Source organism: Lepus europaeus, chromosome 14 (genome assembly GCF_033115175.1).
Source record: "Lepus europaeus isolate LE1 chromosome 14, mLepTim1.pri, whole genome shotgun sequence".
Lineage (NCBI taxonomy): Eukaryota > Metazoa > Chordata > Mammalia > Lagomorpha > Leporidae > Lepus > Lepus europaeus.
In genome coordinates this window covers 38,660,639-38,679,947 of record NC_084840.1, presented here as the reverse complement: position 1 = coordinate 38,679,947, position 19,309 = coordinate 38,660,639, and the positions used below count along the sequence as shown (strand labels likewise).

General features: G+C 42.2%; 1 protein-coding gene across 6 annotated transcripts in view; it reads right to left on the bottom strand.

Moving 5' to 3' along the window:
- The window catches only part of LIN9 (lin-9 DREAM MuvB core complex component), an 81,768-nt gene that overhangs the window by 39,779 nt on the left and 22,680 nt on the right, over window positions 1–19,309 (bottom strand). For 5 of the 6 annotated variants that reach the window (XM_062210460.1, XM_062210462.1, XM_062210461.1 and 2 more), the window contains 4 exons: window positions 16,723–16,856; window positions 15,344–15,469; window positions 11,810–11,967; window positions 1,042–1,175 (listed from right to left, as the gene is read on the bottom strand). In XM_062210460.1, coding sequence (XP_062066444.1) covers window positions 1,042–1,175; window positions 11,810–11,967; window positions 15,344–15,469; window positions 16,723–16,856 — 552 coding nt within the window. The remainder of the gene's footprint in view (window positions 1–1,041; window positions 1,176–11,809; window positions 11,968–15,343; window positions 15,470–16,722; window positions 16,857–19,309) is intronic. The other variant, XM_062210465.1, reaches the window with a different exon arrangement.

Below are 19,309 nucleotides of genomic sequence, written 5' to 3'. Positions count from 1 at the left end.
ATATTAAATTACAAGATGTTGGGCCCCACGTTGTATAGTGGGTAAAGTTGCTGCCTGCAAAATAGGCATCCCATATGGGCGCTGGTTCAAGTCCTAACTGTTCCACTTCCAATCCAGCTTCCTGCTAATGTACTTGGGAAAGCAAAGATGACCCAAGTCCTTGGGCCCTGGCCACCCATGTGGGAGACCTGAAAGAAGCTCCTGGCTCCTGATTTTGGATGGGTCCAGCTTTGGCCACTGTGACCATTTGGGAAGCAGACCGGGGATGGAAGGTCTCTCCTTTTCTGTCTCTTTCTCTCTCCAAGCTCTGCTTTCAAATAAATAAATAAATAAATATTTAAAGTACAAGATATTGCTTCATAATTTTTAGAGCCTATTTATTTTTTCCTTATTTGAAAGAGTGACAGATATATATACACACACATGGAAAATTAAGAGATAAGAGATTTTCCACATGCTGGTTCATTCCCCAAATGTCTCTAAGAGCCATGACTGGGCCAGGCCAAAGTCAAGAGACACAACTTCATCTGGGTCTCTCTTGTGGGTGGCAGGGGCCCAAGCACATGAGCTATCATGTGCTGTGTCTCAGGATACATTAGCAGGAAGCTGCATTAGAAATGGAGTAGCCAGGACTCAAACTAGCACTCTGATATAGGATATGGGTGTCCCAAGAAGTGGCTCAGCATGCTGTGCCCTAAAATATGCTCATTTCATTATAGTTTGCAGGAATATATTTTAATCTAACAATTGGTATGAAAATATTGTGCAGCTTCTTCCCAAGATTAGTCAGGGAGCATTGGTTCTGTTACACTAAAGTACTGTTGAGGGTAAGGTATGATAGAGAGGTTTTTGTTTCTGGCAAATGGAAGAATTACAGTGTAGTTCTGTTCCAGGGGTCTAGTACAAGGCTGGGAATCCCTAAGAATTTCTTCCCTTTGTAAGCTTAAGTCTGGATTCTATCATAAAATACAATTTCCAAGCAAACTCTATGTAACAATTTAATAGGCATAAAGCACAAATGTATCACAAAACAGTACTTACAAGAACTTCATAGTCAGGTATGGTATGGGTTCCAAGGCCGGCCCTATCAAAAGTGACTCTATACGTAGCATTCAGAGTATCCACAGCATCTATCTGTCCAGTGAACAAGCCATCATGAACACCACGTAATCGTGCTGAAAATAAACAAAGGCATTATTATGTTTGGGAGAATCAAAGAATTGTCCAGTATAAAACTGTCTTGAGTATGTAACTTATTTTTACTTAAACAAAAAATCTTTAAGGGGCCAGCATTTTGATAGAGCAGGTTAAGCTGCAGACTACAACCCTAGCATCCCATGTCAGAGTGCCAGTTTGAGTCCCAGCTGCTCTGCTTCCAATCCAGCTCCCTGCTTATGCACCTGGGAAAGCAGATGGCCCAAGTGTATGGGCCCTGCCACTACATGGGAAACCCAGATGGAGTTCTGAGTTCCAGGCTTTGGTCCGACCCTTGCCTGGCCATTTTGACCATTTGGAGAATAAACCAGCAGACAGACCTCTTTTATCTCTCTCTCATCTCTCCTTCTATCTTTCAAATAAATATAATCTTTTTTTAAAAAATTTAAATCATTCCTATTTTAAAAAAATTATTTATTTATTTGAAAGTCAGAATTACAGAGAGAGAGAAGGAGAAGCAGAGAGAGAGGTTCTCCATTCGCTGGTTCACCCCCCAGATGGCTGCACCAGCTGGAGCTGCACCAATCTGAAGCCAGGAGCCAGGAGCTTCCCCCAGGTCTCCAACGCGAGTACAGGGGCCCAAGGACTTGGGCCATCTTCTGCTGCTTTCCCAGGCCATAGCAGAGATCTGGATCAGAAGTGGAGCAGCCAGGTCTTGAACCGGTGCCCATATGGGTTGCTGGTGCTTCAGGCCAGGGCATTAACCTGCTGCACCACAGCGCTAACCCCAAGAAAAGAGATCTACATCCTTTGGTTCACTACCCAAATGCCCACAACAGCCAGGGTGGGCCAGGCCAATGTCAGGAACCTTGTACTTCACTGGACATTTGGGGAGATGCCAAACACTTAAACCAGCACCTGCTTTCTCACAGGCACATTAGCAGGAAGCTGGATCAGAAGTGGAGTGCCTGGGACTCAAACCTACACTGAAATAGCAGATTTGATGGTCTCAAGTGGTGGCTTAACCCACTGTGCCACAAAACCCACTCCCAAGCATATAGTTTAAACCATGGAAAGAAAGTGTTATCTCTTCATGTTTCAAAAGAAGCACACACTTCATAGTTAACAGAAAAACAGAAACTGTTGAACTGTTTGAAACAACCAAAACTAATGTCCCTAATTTGACATATTAATGAAAACACTTAACTATGAAACTACTGAGATTTAGGTCTCTTTAAAAAAAAAAAAAAAAAAAGCTGGCCGGTACCGCGGCTCAACAGGCTAATCCTCCACCTTGCGGCGCCAGCACACCGGGTTCTAGTCCCTGTCAGGGCACCGGATTCTGTCCCGGTTGCCCCTCTTCCAGGCCAGCTCTCTGCAGTGGCCCAGGAGTGCAGTAGAGGATGGCCCAAGTGCTTGGGCCCTGCACTCGCATGGGAGACCAGGAAAAGCACCTGGCTCCTGGCTTCGGATCAGCGAGATGCGCCGGCCGCAGCAGCCATTGGAGGGTGAACCAACGGCAAAAGGAAGACCTTTCTCTCTGTGTCTCTCTCTCACTGTCCACTCTGCCTGTCAAAAAAAAAAAAAAAAAAAAAAAAAAGCTAACAAAAGAACTCTTTTTACTATACTCATGAATAAAACACTACCTTTAGTTTACGTTAAAAAAAAAAAAAAAAAAAAAAGACACAGCAGGGCCAGACTGCTATTCTCACAACTGCCTACCTGCAAGACTGACTGGCTTCTGGCTGGCATCCAGAGACTTAGATTTTGGGAATGTTAAACAGTTCCCCAACTAACAAAGGTGGCTTACTGAATCTAGATTGTGCAAAGAATGCTGGACACCTGTGTTCCTTTCAGGAGTATGTTCTCGGCAGAGTATGCCTCTGTGACCAGTCCACTATAAAAAACTAGCACTGTGTCTCTAATGAGCTTCTCTAGAAGATGACACTTCTCAAATGTTGTGACAAGCTGTTTTTGGCGTAATTATACAAATACCATGTGATTCTACTGGAACAGGACTCTTGGAAGCTTGCACCTGATTTTTTCTGGACTTTCCTCCATGCATCTTTGTACACGGTTTTGTATCATTCACTGTAATAAATCTTGATTGTGAGTACAAGTACAGTCATGCATCACCTAACAAAGTTTTGATCAATGAGAGATAGTATATACAATGGTCATCCAGTAAGATTATATTGTCCAATGATTTCATAGGTGTATTATTTTCTCTAAGTATACTCCAGGATGTTCACACAATAAAGAAATTGTTTAATGGCACATTTCTTATAGCACATCCCTGTAGTTAAGTGATGTATGACTGTATGTGCCAAATACTGTGAGTCCTAGTGAGTCACCACACTTGGGGCTGGTCTTGGGGACTGCTGACACAGATGAACTCATGTTACCTCATTTTAAAATCCAGCCTGAAATAGTATTAGGAAAATTGAAACGGATATATTAACTTGAGTGAAAAATATAATAGTACCATTTAAGGCTTTAAACTGGGAAAAGTGATACATTTTCTGTTGAACAAAAAGCATAATCCACAATATTTTTGGGGTAGGCACTGTTGTACAGTGTGTTACGCTACTTGGGACATCTACATCCCTTATTAGAGAGCTTGGTTTGAGTCTATCTACTCCACTTCTGATTCAGCTTCTTGCTGATGTGCCTGGGAGGTAGCAGATGATTGTGCAAATACTTGAGTCCCTGCCACCCAAGTAGAAGACCTGGATGGAGTTCCCGACTCCTGGCTTCAGTCTGGCCCAGATCTGGCCACTGTAGGCATTTGGGAAGTGAACTGATATCTCTCTTTCCGTCTCTTTCACTCTGCCTTTCAAATAAATAAATCTTCTTTAAAAGCATGGTTTATTAGAACACAGACATATTCCATGCAAAACTAATTAAAAAGGATCAACTGATAAAAACAATTGTAGGAAATGAAAAGATCTCTCAGTTTCTGACAGATTAAAGGAAGAGTAAACAAAGATATAGAAGATACATGTAATAAATCTCAAAAAACAAAAATGAAAAATAGAAATGGAAGAGTGGACATTTGATAGAGTAGTTAGGATACTGATTGAGATACCTACATTCCACACTGGAGTGCCTGGATTAGAGTGTTGGCTCCACTTTTTTTTTTTTTTTTTTTAATATTTATTATTTGAAAGGCAGAGTTACATAGAGGCAGAGGCAGAGAGAGAGGTCTTCTGTCCATTGGTTCACTCCCCAGATGGTGCAAGGTCCAGAGTTTCACTGATCCGAAGCCAGTAGCCAGGAGCTTTTTCTGGGCCTCTCACGCAGGTGCAGGGGCCCAAGGACTCAGCCCATCTTTTACTGCTTTCCCAGGCCATAGCAGAGAGCTGGATCAGAAGTAGAGCAGCCGGGACCCAAACCGCTGCCCATACGGGATGCCAGCACTGCAGGTGGCGGTTTTACCCCCTATGCCACAGCACTGGCCCCCGTGGCTCAACTACTGATTCTAGCTTCCTGCTAATATGCATTCTGGCAAGCAGCAAGTCCTTAGGCTCAAGTACTTAGGTCTCTGTCACCCGTAAGGGAGATCCAGAATGAGTTCCCAGTTTCTGGCTTCAGCCTAGTCCATCCTTGGATATTATGGGCATTCTGGGATGGAAGGAGATAGAAGATTCCTATCTGTCTCTGTCAAATAAGAATTAAAAATAGAAAAAGGGTATAGATATCCCATATCAGAGTGCCAGTTCAAATCTCAGCTACTGTGCTTTTGATCCAGCTTCTTGCTAATGTGCTTGGGAAGGAAGAAAATGGTGCAATTTCTTGGGCCTTTGCTACCAATGTGAGAGACCAGGATCGAGTTCCTGGCTCCTATTATTGTTGACATATGAGGAATCAATCAGGGGATAAAAGATCCCTTTCTATATTGTTCCTTCTCTGTCTGTAGCTCTGCCTTTCAAATAAACAAACAAACAAACAAAACATAGGAAACCGCTATAATGCAAAAGTTATACTTACGAAATTTATATTAAATAAAAGCTTTCTAAATATATTTTTAAAAAAAGTGGAAACAAAAAAAAAAAAAAAAGGAAAAGGCTTCTTGTTATGGTAGCAAGAGGAGGTTGGTGATTCTTCACAAAGGACAACTTGGACAAGATTGTCAAAAAGGGAGGGGTGTCAATGCAGATTGAGACATCTGTATCCCATATCAAAGTACCTGGGTTGATTACCAACTCTGCATCCTGAGTCCAGCTTCCTGCCTGTGCAGATTCTAGGAGGCAGCAAGTGATGACTCAAAGTAGTTGGATTCCTGCCACCTATTGGGAGACCTGGGTTGAGTCTCCAGTTTACAGCTTTGGTCCTGGCTGTATGTGGGGATTACTGAGCCCTGGCCATTGAGAGCATTTGGGAAATGAACCAGGTGATGGGAGCTCTTTCAGTCGCTCAAATAATAAAAGACTATCAAAAACAACCATTCCAGAGCACTGGAAATGAATCAAATGCAAAAAGTAATTTTAAAATGTTTACTGCTGAGAAAAACAAAGCTTCAGCCTAGGACAAAGGGAGCCAGTGACCTTTTTGCATGAGGTTAATTACTTTCCCACCGTTGTCATCATCTCTGCTGGCAAAAATGGTTTTATTAGTGAAGGGCTGGTAATAAGAACCTGCAGTGCTGCTGCCAGTAGGGAGACTTGAGGGACAGCAGGCAAAAAGCTGTGACTGCAAGTTGGTTAAAAGTAGAAAACTTGGCCAGCACCGTGGCTCAACAGGCTAATCCTCTGCCTAGCGGTGCCGGCACACCGGGTTCTAGTCCTGGTCAGGGCGCTGGATTCTGTCCCGGTTGTTCCTCTTCCAGGCCAGCTCTCTGCTGTGGCCGGGGAGTGCAGTGGAGGATGGCCCAAGTGCTTGGGCCCTGCACCCCATGGGAGACCAGGAGAAGCACCTGGCTCCTGCCTTCGGATCAGCGCGGTGCGCTGGCCGCAGCACGCCAGCCGCGGCGGCCATTGGAGGGTGAACCAACGGCAAAAGGAAGACCTTTCTCTTTGTCTCTCCCACTCTCACTGTCCACTCTGCCTGTCAAAAAAAAAAAAAAGTAGAAAACTTGCTCAGGAAAGAACAAGAAAAACCCACAGCTTTGTAAGCCCAAGGGGTGATCCTGGATAAAATGAGTGGCAGCTTAATCAGGTATTTAACTAAGAGATCTTGGAAACTAGAAAGCCATAAAAAAAAGGGGGGGGGGGGGCTAATATAAACTATCTATCCACACATCCCAGGCTAACTTGGAAACTATGCAAATAGGTGGGGAAGACTCAAGAGTGATTGGCAAAAAGTGTTTTATTGGCAACAACTTTGTATAAATTCCTCAACCTACACACAAATCAATCTGAGGTCATTCAAGTTCAAAATGGGCATCACCTGCCCAAATCATTGGCTGACCACTGATCACACAGACACAAGGGTTCCTCTAGGAAGCCAGGTTAAAAATAAACATAAGAATTAAACAAACAAGCCCAGAGCAGAGACATCAATGTTTACTAAGTTACTAAATCCAACAACTTTCCAAAGAACTATTTAGTGGAGTATTAAGATTTTTACTATAATGTAAATTAAAAATATGGTATCACAAAAACAAATAAGGAAATACGTTATCACAAAAACAAAAAAAGCTGTCACAATATACTATCTAAAATTTCAAGTTTTCATCCAAAAATTACTAGGAATGTAGTGAAATAGCAAACTGTGGCACAGGAAAAAGGTAAGGGGTAAGCAGAGATGATAGACTTGCCAGTAACTTCAAAATCAACTATTATAAAATGTTAAAAGAATTAAAAGGAAGACGATGACAGGGAATCTCAACTGCGAAACTGAAATGAAACAAAAGAACAGAAATTCTATAAGCAAATATACTATCAGAAATGAAAGTTTCACTGAAAGAGCTCAACAGCAGGTTTGGATGGAAGGGGAAAGAAACAGTGGAAGACTTTAGATACATAGCAAGTGTGTATTCAAATTTTTCTTTGAAACATTACAAATGAAATCATATGTATTTGTCATCTACAATATGATGCTTTGAAGTATACATACATTGTACAATGACTAAATCTAGCTAATTAGCATATGCAATACCTCTATAGCTATGGGCTTTGAGGTGAGAACACTTTATATCTACTCTTGGCATCTATCAAGAATGTATTAACTATAGTCACCATGATACACAAAAGAGCTCTTGAATTTATTCTTGTCTAATTGAAATTTTGTATCCTTTGACTGCTATCTCCCCAACCTCCCACCAAGCCAGCCCCTTGTCACTCCCTTCAATTCTTTCCTGAGATCAACTTAGGGTAAGTAAAGATTTCAACACTTTGCACACACATGCGCACACACACAGAGACTGTTTGAGAATTAGTTTTACAGTTAACTCTCATAATATAACTCATTGAGGACAGAGGTCCTGCATGGGGAGTTAGTGTACAGTGACTCGTGTTGTTAACAATTAACATTCTTATGTATGATGTCAGTGACCACACGAGGCTCTTTATGGGTGATCCTGTGCCTGGCTGGGAGACTGCCTGCCTAGCCCATGAAGGAGGCCAAGAAGGGATGGCACAGCATGCTTCCCAGGAAAGACCCTGGTTCGGGGCTCAGGTACACTGAGCACCACACATAACCTGACTGCTGGCAGGTGGCAGGAGCCCCAAGCACATCCCCCTGCTTCCTGTTGAAGGGCCTTGTAATTGTAACTCAAGTCATCCCTGCTCAAATAGTCAATTTCACTTCCACAGATTTCATTTTAGGTGCTCTATTAGTTCTCACAGATCAGGGAGAACCTATGGTATTTGTCCCTTTGGGACTGGCTTATTTCACTAAGTATGCTTTCCACATTCATCCATTTTGTTGCAAATGACAAAATTTCATTTTTTTTTTTACCGTTGTGTAGTATTCCATAGTGTACATATCCCAAAATTTCTTTAGCCTGTCTTCTGTTGTTAAAGATTTCCACTGCATTTTTTATTTGTTCTATTTTCTTCATTTCATTTTGGTTTAAGATTTCAATTTCATGGGGGAAATCTTCTTCATGTCATATTTGGATTTCAGTAGTTCGTGCATTTGTTTCTAATGACTTCTATATAATCTTTTTTTTTTTTTTTTCTTGACAGGCAGAGTGGACAGTGAGAGAGAGACAGACAGAGAGAAAGGTCTTCCTTTTGCCGTTGGTTCACCCTCCAATGGCTGCTGCTGCGGCCGACGCACTGAGGCTGGCGCACCGTGCTGATCCGAAGCCCAGAGCCAGGTGCTTCTCCTGGTCTCCCATGCGGGTACAGGGCCCAAGGACTTGGGCCATCCTCCACTGCACTCCCTGGCCACAGCATAGAACTGGCCTGGAAGAGGAACAACTGGGACAGAATCCGGCGCTCCGACCGGGACTAGAACCCGGGGTGCTGGCGCCACAGGTGGTGGATTAGCCTATTGAGCCGCGGCGCCGGCCACTTCTATATAATATTATGATCAATTTTTGAATTACATTTCTGGCATTTCTTCAGTCTCATCATCTTCACAATCTAGTATTGAAGTGTTGTGTTCTTTTGGGGGCATCAAGTTGTCTTCCTTATTCTTGTTTCTTCAATTGGTGCTTGTTATTTGGCATTTGTGAAGATACTCATTGATTTTTTTCTTTGTTTTTTCACTGTGGCAGCTTTTATCTTTGTTCTATGCCTCTGTAGATAAGTGGAGTGTATGCTTTCAGTGAATATCTAGAGGCGTGTGGTGGGTGTGGCCAGGGAGCTCTGTTCAATTCTCCAGGATGAAGGGAGTGTCCAAGGTGACACACCCTGGTTTAGTGCAGTAAATCTTTTTTTAATCAAAAGAAGTTTATTTTGCTCAGCTGAGCTTCTCTCCTCAAAGGAGACCAGTGCCTGAGTGCTAGCCCAGTGGGTATAATATTTGTTCACCCTGCCCCATGAACCACACAAAGGATCTTGCAGTCCTCAGTGTAAGCTCAGATTCCCTAGCAATATCCCTCACCAGGTAACCAGGAAGCCCTAAGTGTATGGAGTCTCCCACAGTGACTGCCCAAAGTCCCAGCTACACCATGAGTCCTCCCGCACAGCCTCCCTTTTTTTCACAGTCCTACAACACAAGCCTCCCAGAGTCATGAGCACCCAGCCCCCTGTGAGTTCTCCTCACTAGTCAGAAGTCTCCACTCAACTGCTTGCTGGACGTGGACATGAGCTGGTATAGCTGTTACGTATGTCCAAATTGGCACCCGCTTTATCAGCTTGTTACAGGACGCTGTTGCAAGGTGACTGGGAAGAGAGAGATGTGTCCCTCCTATTTTTATTCTTCTTTAGTTTGGGAGGTACACTATCCCCCACAGGGCTCCAAGCCAGATTCCCTATAGGCTCTTCCTGCAGCTTGATCACCAATGGCTTGGGTGGTTGCAGTCTAGTCTCACCTCACTCTCCAACAGTGGTATGTAGGCTCTCAGCTGCTGGGGTCCTGAGTTGTGGGTGTCCACACCCTCCCCACAGGTCCACTGTGTCCCTCTAATTTGCGTAGTTTCCTTTGCCATTTTCTCCCTAACTCTTCCCTGAGACTGCACTCTCCACTTTTTTAAACTATCTTCTCCTAGACTAGAGAAATAAGCTCCCTCCCAACTCCACCATGTTGGAAGCTATTTGAGAAATCTTTCATTCTCTGGTTGGCTCTTGAAATAGCTGAGACAGCCAGGACCAGACCAAGCTGGAGCTAGGAGTCAGGAAACCCATTCTGGTCGCCAACATGGGCAGCAGGAGCCCAAGCACTTGGGCCACCTTCCACTGTCTTCCCAGGAGCAGCACCAGGAAGCTAGATTGGAAGTGGAACACTTGGGCCTCAAACTGGCACTCTGACATGAGATGCTAGTGACACGAGTAGCAACTTAACCTGCTGTGCCACAATGCCATGTGCTACTTTCAAACATTTTTTTTTTTTTTTTTTGACAGGCAGAGTGGACAGTGAGAGAGAGAGACAGAGAGAAAGGTCTTCCTTTTGCCGTTGGTTCACCCTCCAATGGCCACCGGGGTAGCGCGCTGCGGCCGGTGCACCGCGCTGTTCCGATGGCAGGAGCCAGGTGCTTCTCCTGGTCTCCCATGGGGTGCAGGGCCCAAGCACTTGGGCCATCCTCCACTGCACTCCCTGGCCACAGCAGAGAGCTGGCCTGGAAGAGGGGCAACCGGGGCAGGATCGGTGCCCCGACCGGGACTAGAACCCGGTGTGCCGGCGCCGCAAGGCGGAGGATTAGCCTGTTGAGCCACGGCGCCGGCCGCCACGTGCTACTTTCATGATGTAAAAAGTGATCTAAATATATAACTCCAGGTTCCCTTTCCTCTACAAAACATTCCGTGATCGATCGAGCTATTTCTCAAACTCTTTTAAATACTAACCTACTTACCTACTTCCTACCTTTCGTCCTGTATTTACATATTTTGTAATTTTACTTTTTCAATAAATTATGAAGAATTAACTTAAACTTGATACTTTGGGGCCGGTGCTGTGGTGTAGCATCCCATATGGGCACTGGTTGGAGACCCGGCTGCTCTACTTCCAATCCAGCTCTGCTATGGCTTCGCAAAGTAGTAGAAGATGTACCAAGTCCTTGGACCCTTACACCCATGTGGGAGACCCAAAAGAAGCTCCTGGCTCCTGGCTTTGGATTGGTGAAGCTCCGGCCATTGCAGTCAATTGGGGAGTGAACCAGTGGATGGAAGACCTCTCTCTCTCTCTGCCTCTCCTTCTCTCTCTGTGTAACTCTTTCAAATAAATAAATCTTAAAAAAAAAAAAAAAAAAGGCCGGCGCCGTGGCTCAACAGGCTAATCCTCCGCCTTGCGGCGCCGGCACACCGGGTTCTAGTCCCGGTCGGGGCACCGATCCTGTCCCGGTTGCCCCTCTTCCAGGCCAGCTCTCTGCTGTGGCTAGGGAGTGCAGTGGAGGATGGCCCAAGTCCTTGGGTCCTGCACCCCATGGGAGACCAGGAGAAGCACCTGGCTCCTGCCATCGGAACAGCGCGGTGCGCCGGCCGCAGCGCGCTACCGCAGCGGCCATTGGAGGGTGAACCAACGGCAAAAGGAAGACCTTTCTCTCTGTCTCTCTCTCTCACTGTCTACTCTGCCTGTCAAAAAAAAAAAAAAAAAAAAAAAACTTGATACTTTGTTGCATTTTCCCTTCCCCTTCTTGTCATAACTGAAGTGGGAACACAGGAATCACATCTATAAAACTGACAGATTTTACACTCTTAGAAAATTTCAAGCAAACTACTAAAGAGTTTTATTCAGACATCCCAAATGAACTGCTTCTAGACCAAGTGACCACAAAAACAGTAGTATTTGTGAACTACACAGACAAGGCTAGTTTTGGAAAGGAAAACAAATGTTGTAAAAGCAAAAGATACAATAATTAGAAAATTTAAACTACACTCTATAAACTTATTTCAGTGAATTTTAAATTCCACCTTTGTGATAGTTTCCTTTACCTTACATTGTAGATGTTACTTTGAACCAGCACACTTTTTCCCAACTACTTTAAAAATAAAAAAGAGTAATCTCTGTAGTAAACTGCTTTAGAACTATATGCTTTCTAAACCTAATTACATTGTGTTGTCTAAAATTTACAATTCAAAATAATAATAAACTTGTCTTCACCTACCTGTAACTTTGGTTCCGATAACTAGAGGCAAAGGAATTTCATCTGGGAGATCTTTAAATTGTGAAACATCTGCAACTTTCCTTTGTTGTAAGAGTCTTATTTTCTGCCGTTTCTGTTTTAATGCTGATCTCTCTTCCTCAAAAAATGCAGAAGAACATCTAGAATAAATTATAAAAATCACATAAACTAATAACTATCCTATACAAAAATTTAAAATCTGACCGTCCATTTCACTGTTCCCTTTTTCATTCTTATTTTTTGAGCACTGTATTTAATAATGGTTCTTAGAAATTCTTTCTCTTGCAAGCATATTACCTTTAATTTCCTAAAACTGGGGGGAGGTGGGGGAAGGATCTCACAAAACAAAGCTATACAAGCAGGTCTAGATTATTTCTTCCTGTAAAACCAGAGGATTTCATCAACATGTTGACAAAACAGTGTCTGGAGCTTAACAGGTCTCTTAAAGACAATGTTCAATTTCAATATTCTACTTAGAAGAACATGACGTTTTTCCAGTTACCCAGTGAGCACAATAATATAAATTTAAGGATGAAATTTTTTACTTTCTTTTTTAGTATATGTGCTATCGAAGTGAGCACCATGTGTAAACTTTTAATCACATTTATGCCCATCTTGCTCCCCTTTTCAAATTCTACAATGAACTAAAACATTTAAATATGACTTTCACGCTGTTTTATGACTACCATCTTCAAAGGTACACTGTTGTCATTTAAATTAAATAGTCTCTGCCGGCTTAACAGGCTACCGGGTTCTAGCCCTGGTTGGGGCACAGGATTCTATCCCGGTTGCCCCTCTTCCAGGCCAGCTCTCTGCTATGGCCCGGGAAGGCAGTGAAGGATGGCCCAAGTCCTTAGGCCCTGCACCCACATGGAAGACCAGGAGAAGCACCTGGCTCCTGGCTTCGGATCAGCGAGATGCGCCGGCCGCAGCGGCCATTGGAGAGTAAACCAATGGCAAAAAGGAAGACCTTTCTCTCTGTCTCTCTCTCTCTCACTATCCACTCTGACTGTAAAATAAATAAATAAATAGTCTCAAAAACTAAAAACAAAGAGTAAAAATGATACAATGGGCTGGGCATTGTGGCATAGTAGGCTGAGCTACCTCTTGGAATGTCCATGTCCCTCATCAGAGTGTCTGGGTTGAATCCCGGCTATTCTGCTTCCAATCCAGCTCCTAATTATTTTGCCCTGGCAACAACAGATAAAAACTCAAGTACTCAAGTACCTTGCCACCTACATGGGAGACCCGGATAGAGTTCTTGTCTCCTAGCCAGGTTTGGCCGAGCCCCAGGTGTTGTGACCATTTGGGGAGTGAATCAGTGAATCGAAGATTTCTGTATCTCATTAATAATTTTTAAAGCTGGCATAAAGAGCACTGGGCTGAGCCAGAAGATGTCTCTTCATAATATAGTTTCTGCCACTAGTTAAAATAAGGGGGATAGCGTTGCAGTACAGTGGGTTAAGATACAGCTTGCAATGCTGGCATCCCATATTAGAGCACTGGTTCAAGTCCTAGCTGCTCCACTTCCAATCCAATTCCCTGCCAATGTCCTGGGAAGGCAGTGGAAGTACTTGGGTCCCTGCCACTCATGTGGGAGACCAGGATGGAGTCCCTGGCTCCTGGCTGTGCTCTGGCCCAGACCTGAGTGTTGTAGCCATTTGGAGTGAACCAACAAACAGAAGATCTCTGTTGCTCTGCCTTCCAAATAAATAAATCTTAGAAAAAAACAAAAGAAAACAAAAAACCAGAAGAATATACATGGGAAAAATGTGAAAATGCTAAGCAAAGAATAATAGGTTATTAGAAAATGAATAGAATAGTTTCATAAAATGGATTTTCTTCTGCTCTATACAACATCATTTAGAGGTTGTTTTGGCCTTTAAGAACAAAGGACTCATACTATCCTCCTACAGTTGACAATTCCAAATGTTTGCTTCCTTAAATACCAAAATTACCATTTCCTCTCTTGTACTCACTTTCCTCAATTCTGTTTTGAAATTTCTGTTTGTTAACATTTTGAAGTATAATCAGCATGTAATTATATATGTTTAAAGTGTACTATTTGGTAAATTTTGATATATGCATATTATATATAAATTATAAAACCCCTCACAACACAGTGAACACATGAACATATCCACAATTTCCTGTGCATTTTCTTTTATATTGCTTCCATTCTTATACCCCTCTTCTCAAGCAACCACTAAGTTGTTTTCTCTCAGTATAGTTTCTACCTTCTGAAAGTTTATATATGTGGAATCATCTAGTATATACTATTTTGTAAGGCTTCTTTCATTAAGCATTAAGTTTTCTGAATTCTATCTGGTTGTATGTATCAATCGTTCATTCCTTTTTTAAAAAAAAATTTACTTATTTACTTTAAAGTCAGATTTATTGATTTTTTTTTTTTGACAGGCAGAGCAGATAGTGAGAGAGACAGAGAGAGAAAGGTCTCCTTTTTGCCATTGGTTCACCCTCCAATGGCCGCTGCGGCCAGTGCATCATGCTGATCTGAAGCCAGGAGCCAGGTGCTTCTTCCTGGTCTCCCATGCGGGTGCAGGGCCCAAGCATTTGGGCCATCCTCCACTGTCTTCCCGGGCCATAGCAGAGAGCTGGCCTGGAAGAGGGGCAACCGGGATAGAATCCGGCGCCCCAACCAGGACTAGAACCCGGTGTGCCGGTGCCGCAAGGCGGAGGATTAGCCTGTTAAGCCACGGCGCTGGCCGAAGATTTATTGAATTTTGAGTCTCACCTACAGTAGCCTTTGTAAGGCCAGACCAAATGATTTCACAGGCCTCAGAGGACCCATAGGCTGGATGTTCCCCATGCAATAGGGATCATTAAAATTAAATTCTATTTCTCCTTCTCCAAATCACTTTATATTTCTAGGCCTTCTTTGACCATTTCTATCACTTAAAATGAAAAAGTCTTGCACGTGCTTTTTCCTGGCAGACAATGTGAGAACTAATGATCTTATTCTAATATAGCTCAAATTTCCACTCACAAGTAATACAGGCTTTCCAATATGCTACAAAGATAACACTGGAATAGGAAGTCATTTCACACGAAGAGTAATTCTTGGAAAGTTAACATATTGGATAGATTAACTTAGTTTCTATTTTTATAGAAAGTGAAACAGACTCTTGAGAAAAGGTTCTTGAGGCAATAAAGGTTTTCACAAAAGACATTAACAATACATAGATAACCTTATAGCCTCCTTAAATATACTTGTTAAGATATTACTAAATATTTTTCGGAAAATAGAATGAATAATTTAGAACAATAAAATTATGTTCTAAACCTGTGAGCTGAACAAAAATTCAAACTACAGCTTTAATGATATGATGCATAAGAATAAAAAGCACCTATAATACAGTTGGTTAACAGGATATATTTAACATGTAATCAAATATTCTAAAAGTTATGTTTTGGTACTAGTCATTTTGAAGATAAGAAAATCAATGTAGCAATGATACTATCAACTATTAATCAATTTTAAACAAACATTATTACCTCCGTGGTTTTCCCATAAGCCTCCTGATTTTTCCCCATTCTACTCTTGTTAACTTTCTTGTTTTCAGATTAGGAAAAGATTCCTTTAGACATACACAGAAGTCATTATCACCTTCAAAAAGTGGTCTGTAAAACAGACATGGTATTTTAATGGTTAATGTACAATGTCTTATGTTCTTAAAAGACATAAAATCCAAAATATGCACTCCAATTTTCTCTATCGTGCTAATCAAAAAAAGCCAAATTTTTACTTACACTATATATAGGATATATATATAGAAAGGCACCAATTCAAATCATTAAAACTAAACTAATCTTTGGCATTTGTGAAACAACTATTTATGAAAGTAACTCAGGAAATGCTGCTTGTGCTAGAGATTCCAGGAGACACTGATTTTTGTTCAATCTGCTACTTAAGAACATCCTTTGGGAGGCTATCCTGGCCTTGGCATTACATCTGTAAAGAGAAGTAATGTTAACAACAAAGTATCTTTGTCCCAAAGGTAATACCATCACCAAGGAGTTCTCTTTAGGACTAAGCCAAGTTTAGAACACTGGAGGACTCTAGAGGTTTGTATTAGTTTTTGTGAATCTCAGATCACACAAGGACATGTTGAAAGCTCTACAGAAAACCTACAGAAAACCTGTGGACAAGAACAAAAAACCTCTATTCATGAATTTGGGAAACCAAGACTCAGTCTTAGCAATGATACATAAATGCTTTGGACTGAAATATGAATATTCATGAGATTCACAAGCTTTACAGGAGGCAACTGGTTTGGAAAGCAGAGAAAAGAAGTAAAGCTAAATAGCCAGCAAAGTAAGCCCCAGTGACGGGCATATGAATACGGATTACAAATCAGAATGTTTCCTCAGTAAATTCTGTTGTCGAATAATTGGATTTCAGCCAAATTTTTTACTATGTTCTACTTACACATTTATAAATAAAGTGCTTAATTAAGTACTATCCTCAAAATAGAAAGACTACTCTGCTAAAATTCTTGAGCTATCTTTACCATGAATAACAATTTCTCCACTCTTATACCAGCACATAAAATTTTAAGATTTCCAAAACAAATCTCATTCTTTGCAAGTTAAGGTGTTCTGCATAGGTTATCTCTATAGTCTTTACAAATTATAATATATAAAGAATGCTTTCATTTAATTTTTCACAAAAATCTACAGCTTCTTCCCTAAAAAGGGAAGGAAGAAAAACATGAGAAATAAAAACAAACTGAACTGGAAAGAAGAAATAGAAAAACAGACTCAAGGAGAAAAAGGATCAAATTAGACCTATTGAAAAAGTTGTAGCTTATAACATTTGAAAAACTTAAATTTCTAGTCCAAGTAATATTCATGATAAAAGCCATGATACATACTTATCTATATTTGAATAGAACCACTCATATATGCACCATTTATGAGCTTTGGGAAGCTTGAGCAGGTTACGTAATCGGAAACCAATCTTCTGTGATGCTTTCTTATCTGGTGTTGACATTGTCGCTGTAAATTTCTATGCAATAAAAAACAGAGATTAATAACAGTTCCAGCAAGTAAAAATGAACTTTTTTTTTTTTTGACAGGCAGAGTGGATAGTGAGGGAGAGAGATAGAGAGAAAGGTCTTCCTTTTTGCCGTTGGTTCACCCTCCAATGGCCACTGCGGCCAGCATATTGTGCTGATCCGAAGCCAGGAGCCAGGTGCTTCTCCTGGTCTCCCATGCGGGTGCAGGGCCCAAGCACTTGGGCCGTCCTCCACTGCCTTCCCGGGCCATAGCAGAGAGCTGGCCTGGAAGAGGGGCAACCGGGATAGAATCCGGAGCCCCGACCAGGCCTAGAACCCGGTGTGCCAGCGCCGCAAGGCGGAGGATTAGCCTGTTAAGCCACGGCGCCGGCTAAAAATGAACATTTTTAACACTGAGTATATCTGTAAACTGATACATAACTGATAATTACTCACAACGATTCAACACGGAATTTTTTATTATTGCTTAACAAATAAACATTCTAGTAATTTCTTTCACTTACCTGAGGAAGTAAATCTATGGAGACAGTGGGAGAGAGAGAATTCTCATCTGCTGGTTCACTCCCCTAATGTCCACAATGGCCGGAGTCAAGAGCCAAGAACTGAGCTCAGCTCACCCTCATGGGTGTCAGAGACTCAAGTACATGAACCATCACCTGCTGCCTTCCAGGGTGTACCTTCACAGGAAGCTGGAATTGCGAGCTAGAGACAGCAATCGAATCCAGGCACTCCAATCTGTGACAATGGCATCTTAACTGCTAGGTCAAACACTGACTCCCTGATTATTTTTTAGAAAGTTAAAGCCACTAGTTTCATAAGGTATTCTGATAAGAAATGTGAGTTATTTGCCTCCACGATGTTTGAACTGCAATAAATTTCCAAGTTAGGTATGCTGGAAGGAAAGACTTACACGAAATATCCCTAGACTTCACAGACCAAAAGACTACTACGAGAGACAGAGACATACACACATATAGAGATAAGAAAGTGAGAGAATAAACATGCCAGCAGTCACAAGGCCCAGAAGGTTTCCTCTGTGAATTCTATACCAAACCACAGAACTCTAAGACTATTTAAATGTTTAAGGTCATTAAAAGCATCATTAAAAAAAAAAAAAAAAAAAAAAAAAAAGCTTCCCAACTCTATATAAAGCCAGCATAACACAGATAATAAAATCTGCCAAACTATCATAAAACCTCAAAAAATATCACTCATGTATATGGATTTTAGAACTCTTTTGGCCGGCGCTGCGGCTCAATAGGCTAATCCTTCGCCTAGCGGTGCCGGCAAACCGGGTTCTAGTCCCAGTCGGGGGCACTGATCCTGTCCCGGTTGCCCCTCTTCCAGGCCAGCTCTCTGCTGTGGCCAGGGAGTACAGTGGAGGATGGCCCAAGTGTTTGGGCCCTGCACTCCATGGGAGACCAGGAGAAGCACCTGGCTCCTGCCCTCGGATCAGCGCGGTGCGCCGGCCGCAGTGCGCCGGCCGCAGTGCGCCGGCCGCAGCGCGCCAGCCAGGGCGGTCATTGTAGGGTGAACCAACGGCAAAAGGAAGACCTTTCTCTCTGTCTCTCTCTCTCACTGTCCACTCTGCCTGTCAAAAACAAAAAAAAAAACTCTTTAAAAAAAAATCTTACCAGATGAACATCATAAAATTAAAAGAAAACAAAACAACCCAGGGGAATTCAGATATCAAGATGATCCAGTATCAGATTAATATAATCTATTATTATTAATAATCTAAGAAAAGCCCTGTGATCACCTCTGCTGGATGTTAAAATAATTTGAATACCAATTTTAAGTTTCATAGAATAGAAATAGATGAAATGACTGAAGAAGGCACAAAATACCAAAAGTTAAATAATAAGGCTAATGTAGTGCTTAGAGGAAAATTTATAGACTATATCTTTTAACTGTAATTTTAAGTCTTGGGGCCGGCGCTGTGGTACAGTGGGTTAACATAACACCCTGGCCTGAAGCGCTGGCATCCCATAGGGTGCCAGTTCAAGACTGGTTTTTCCACTTCCTGTCCAGCTCTCTGCTATGGCCCAGGAAAGCAGTAGAAAATGGCCCAAGTCCTTGGGCCCCTGCACCCACATGGGAGACCGGGAAGAAGCTCCTGGCTCCTGGCTTCGGATCGGCACAGCTCCAGCCGTTGAGGCCATCTGGGGAGTGAACCATCAGATGGAAGACCTCTCTCTCTGTCTCTCTCTCTCTCTGCTTCTCATCTCTCTGTGTAACTCTTTCAAATAAATAAATCTTTAAAAAAAATTTTAAGTCTTTATTAGAAAAGAAGATATCAAATAATTTACACTTCCACACCCCCCCCCACCAAGAAACTAGAGCAGAATAAAAGATAATAAAAAGGGGTTGGTGCTGTGGCACAATGAGTTAACGCCTGGCCTGAAGCACCAACATCCCATATGGGCACCGGTTCTAGTCCCGG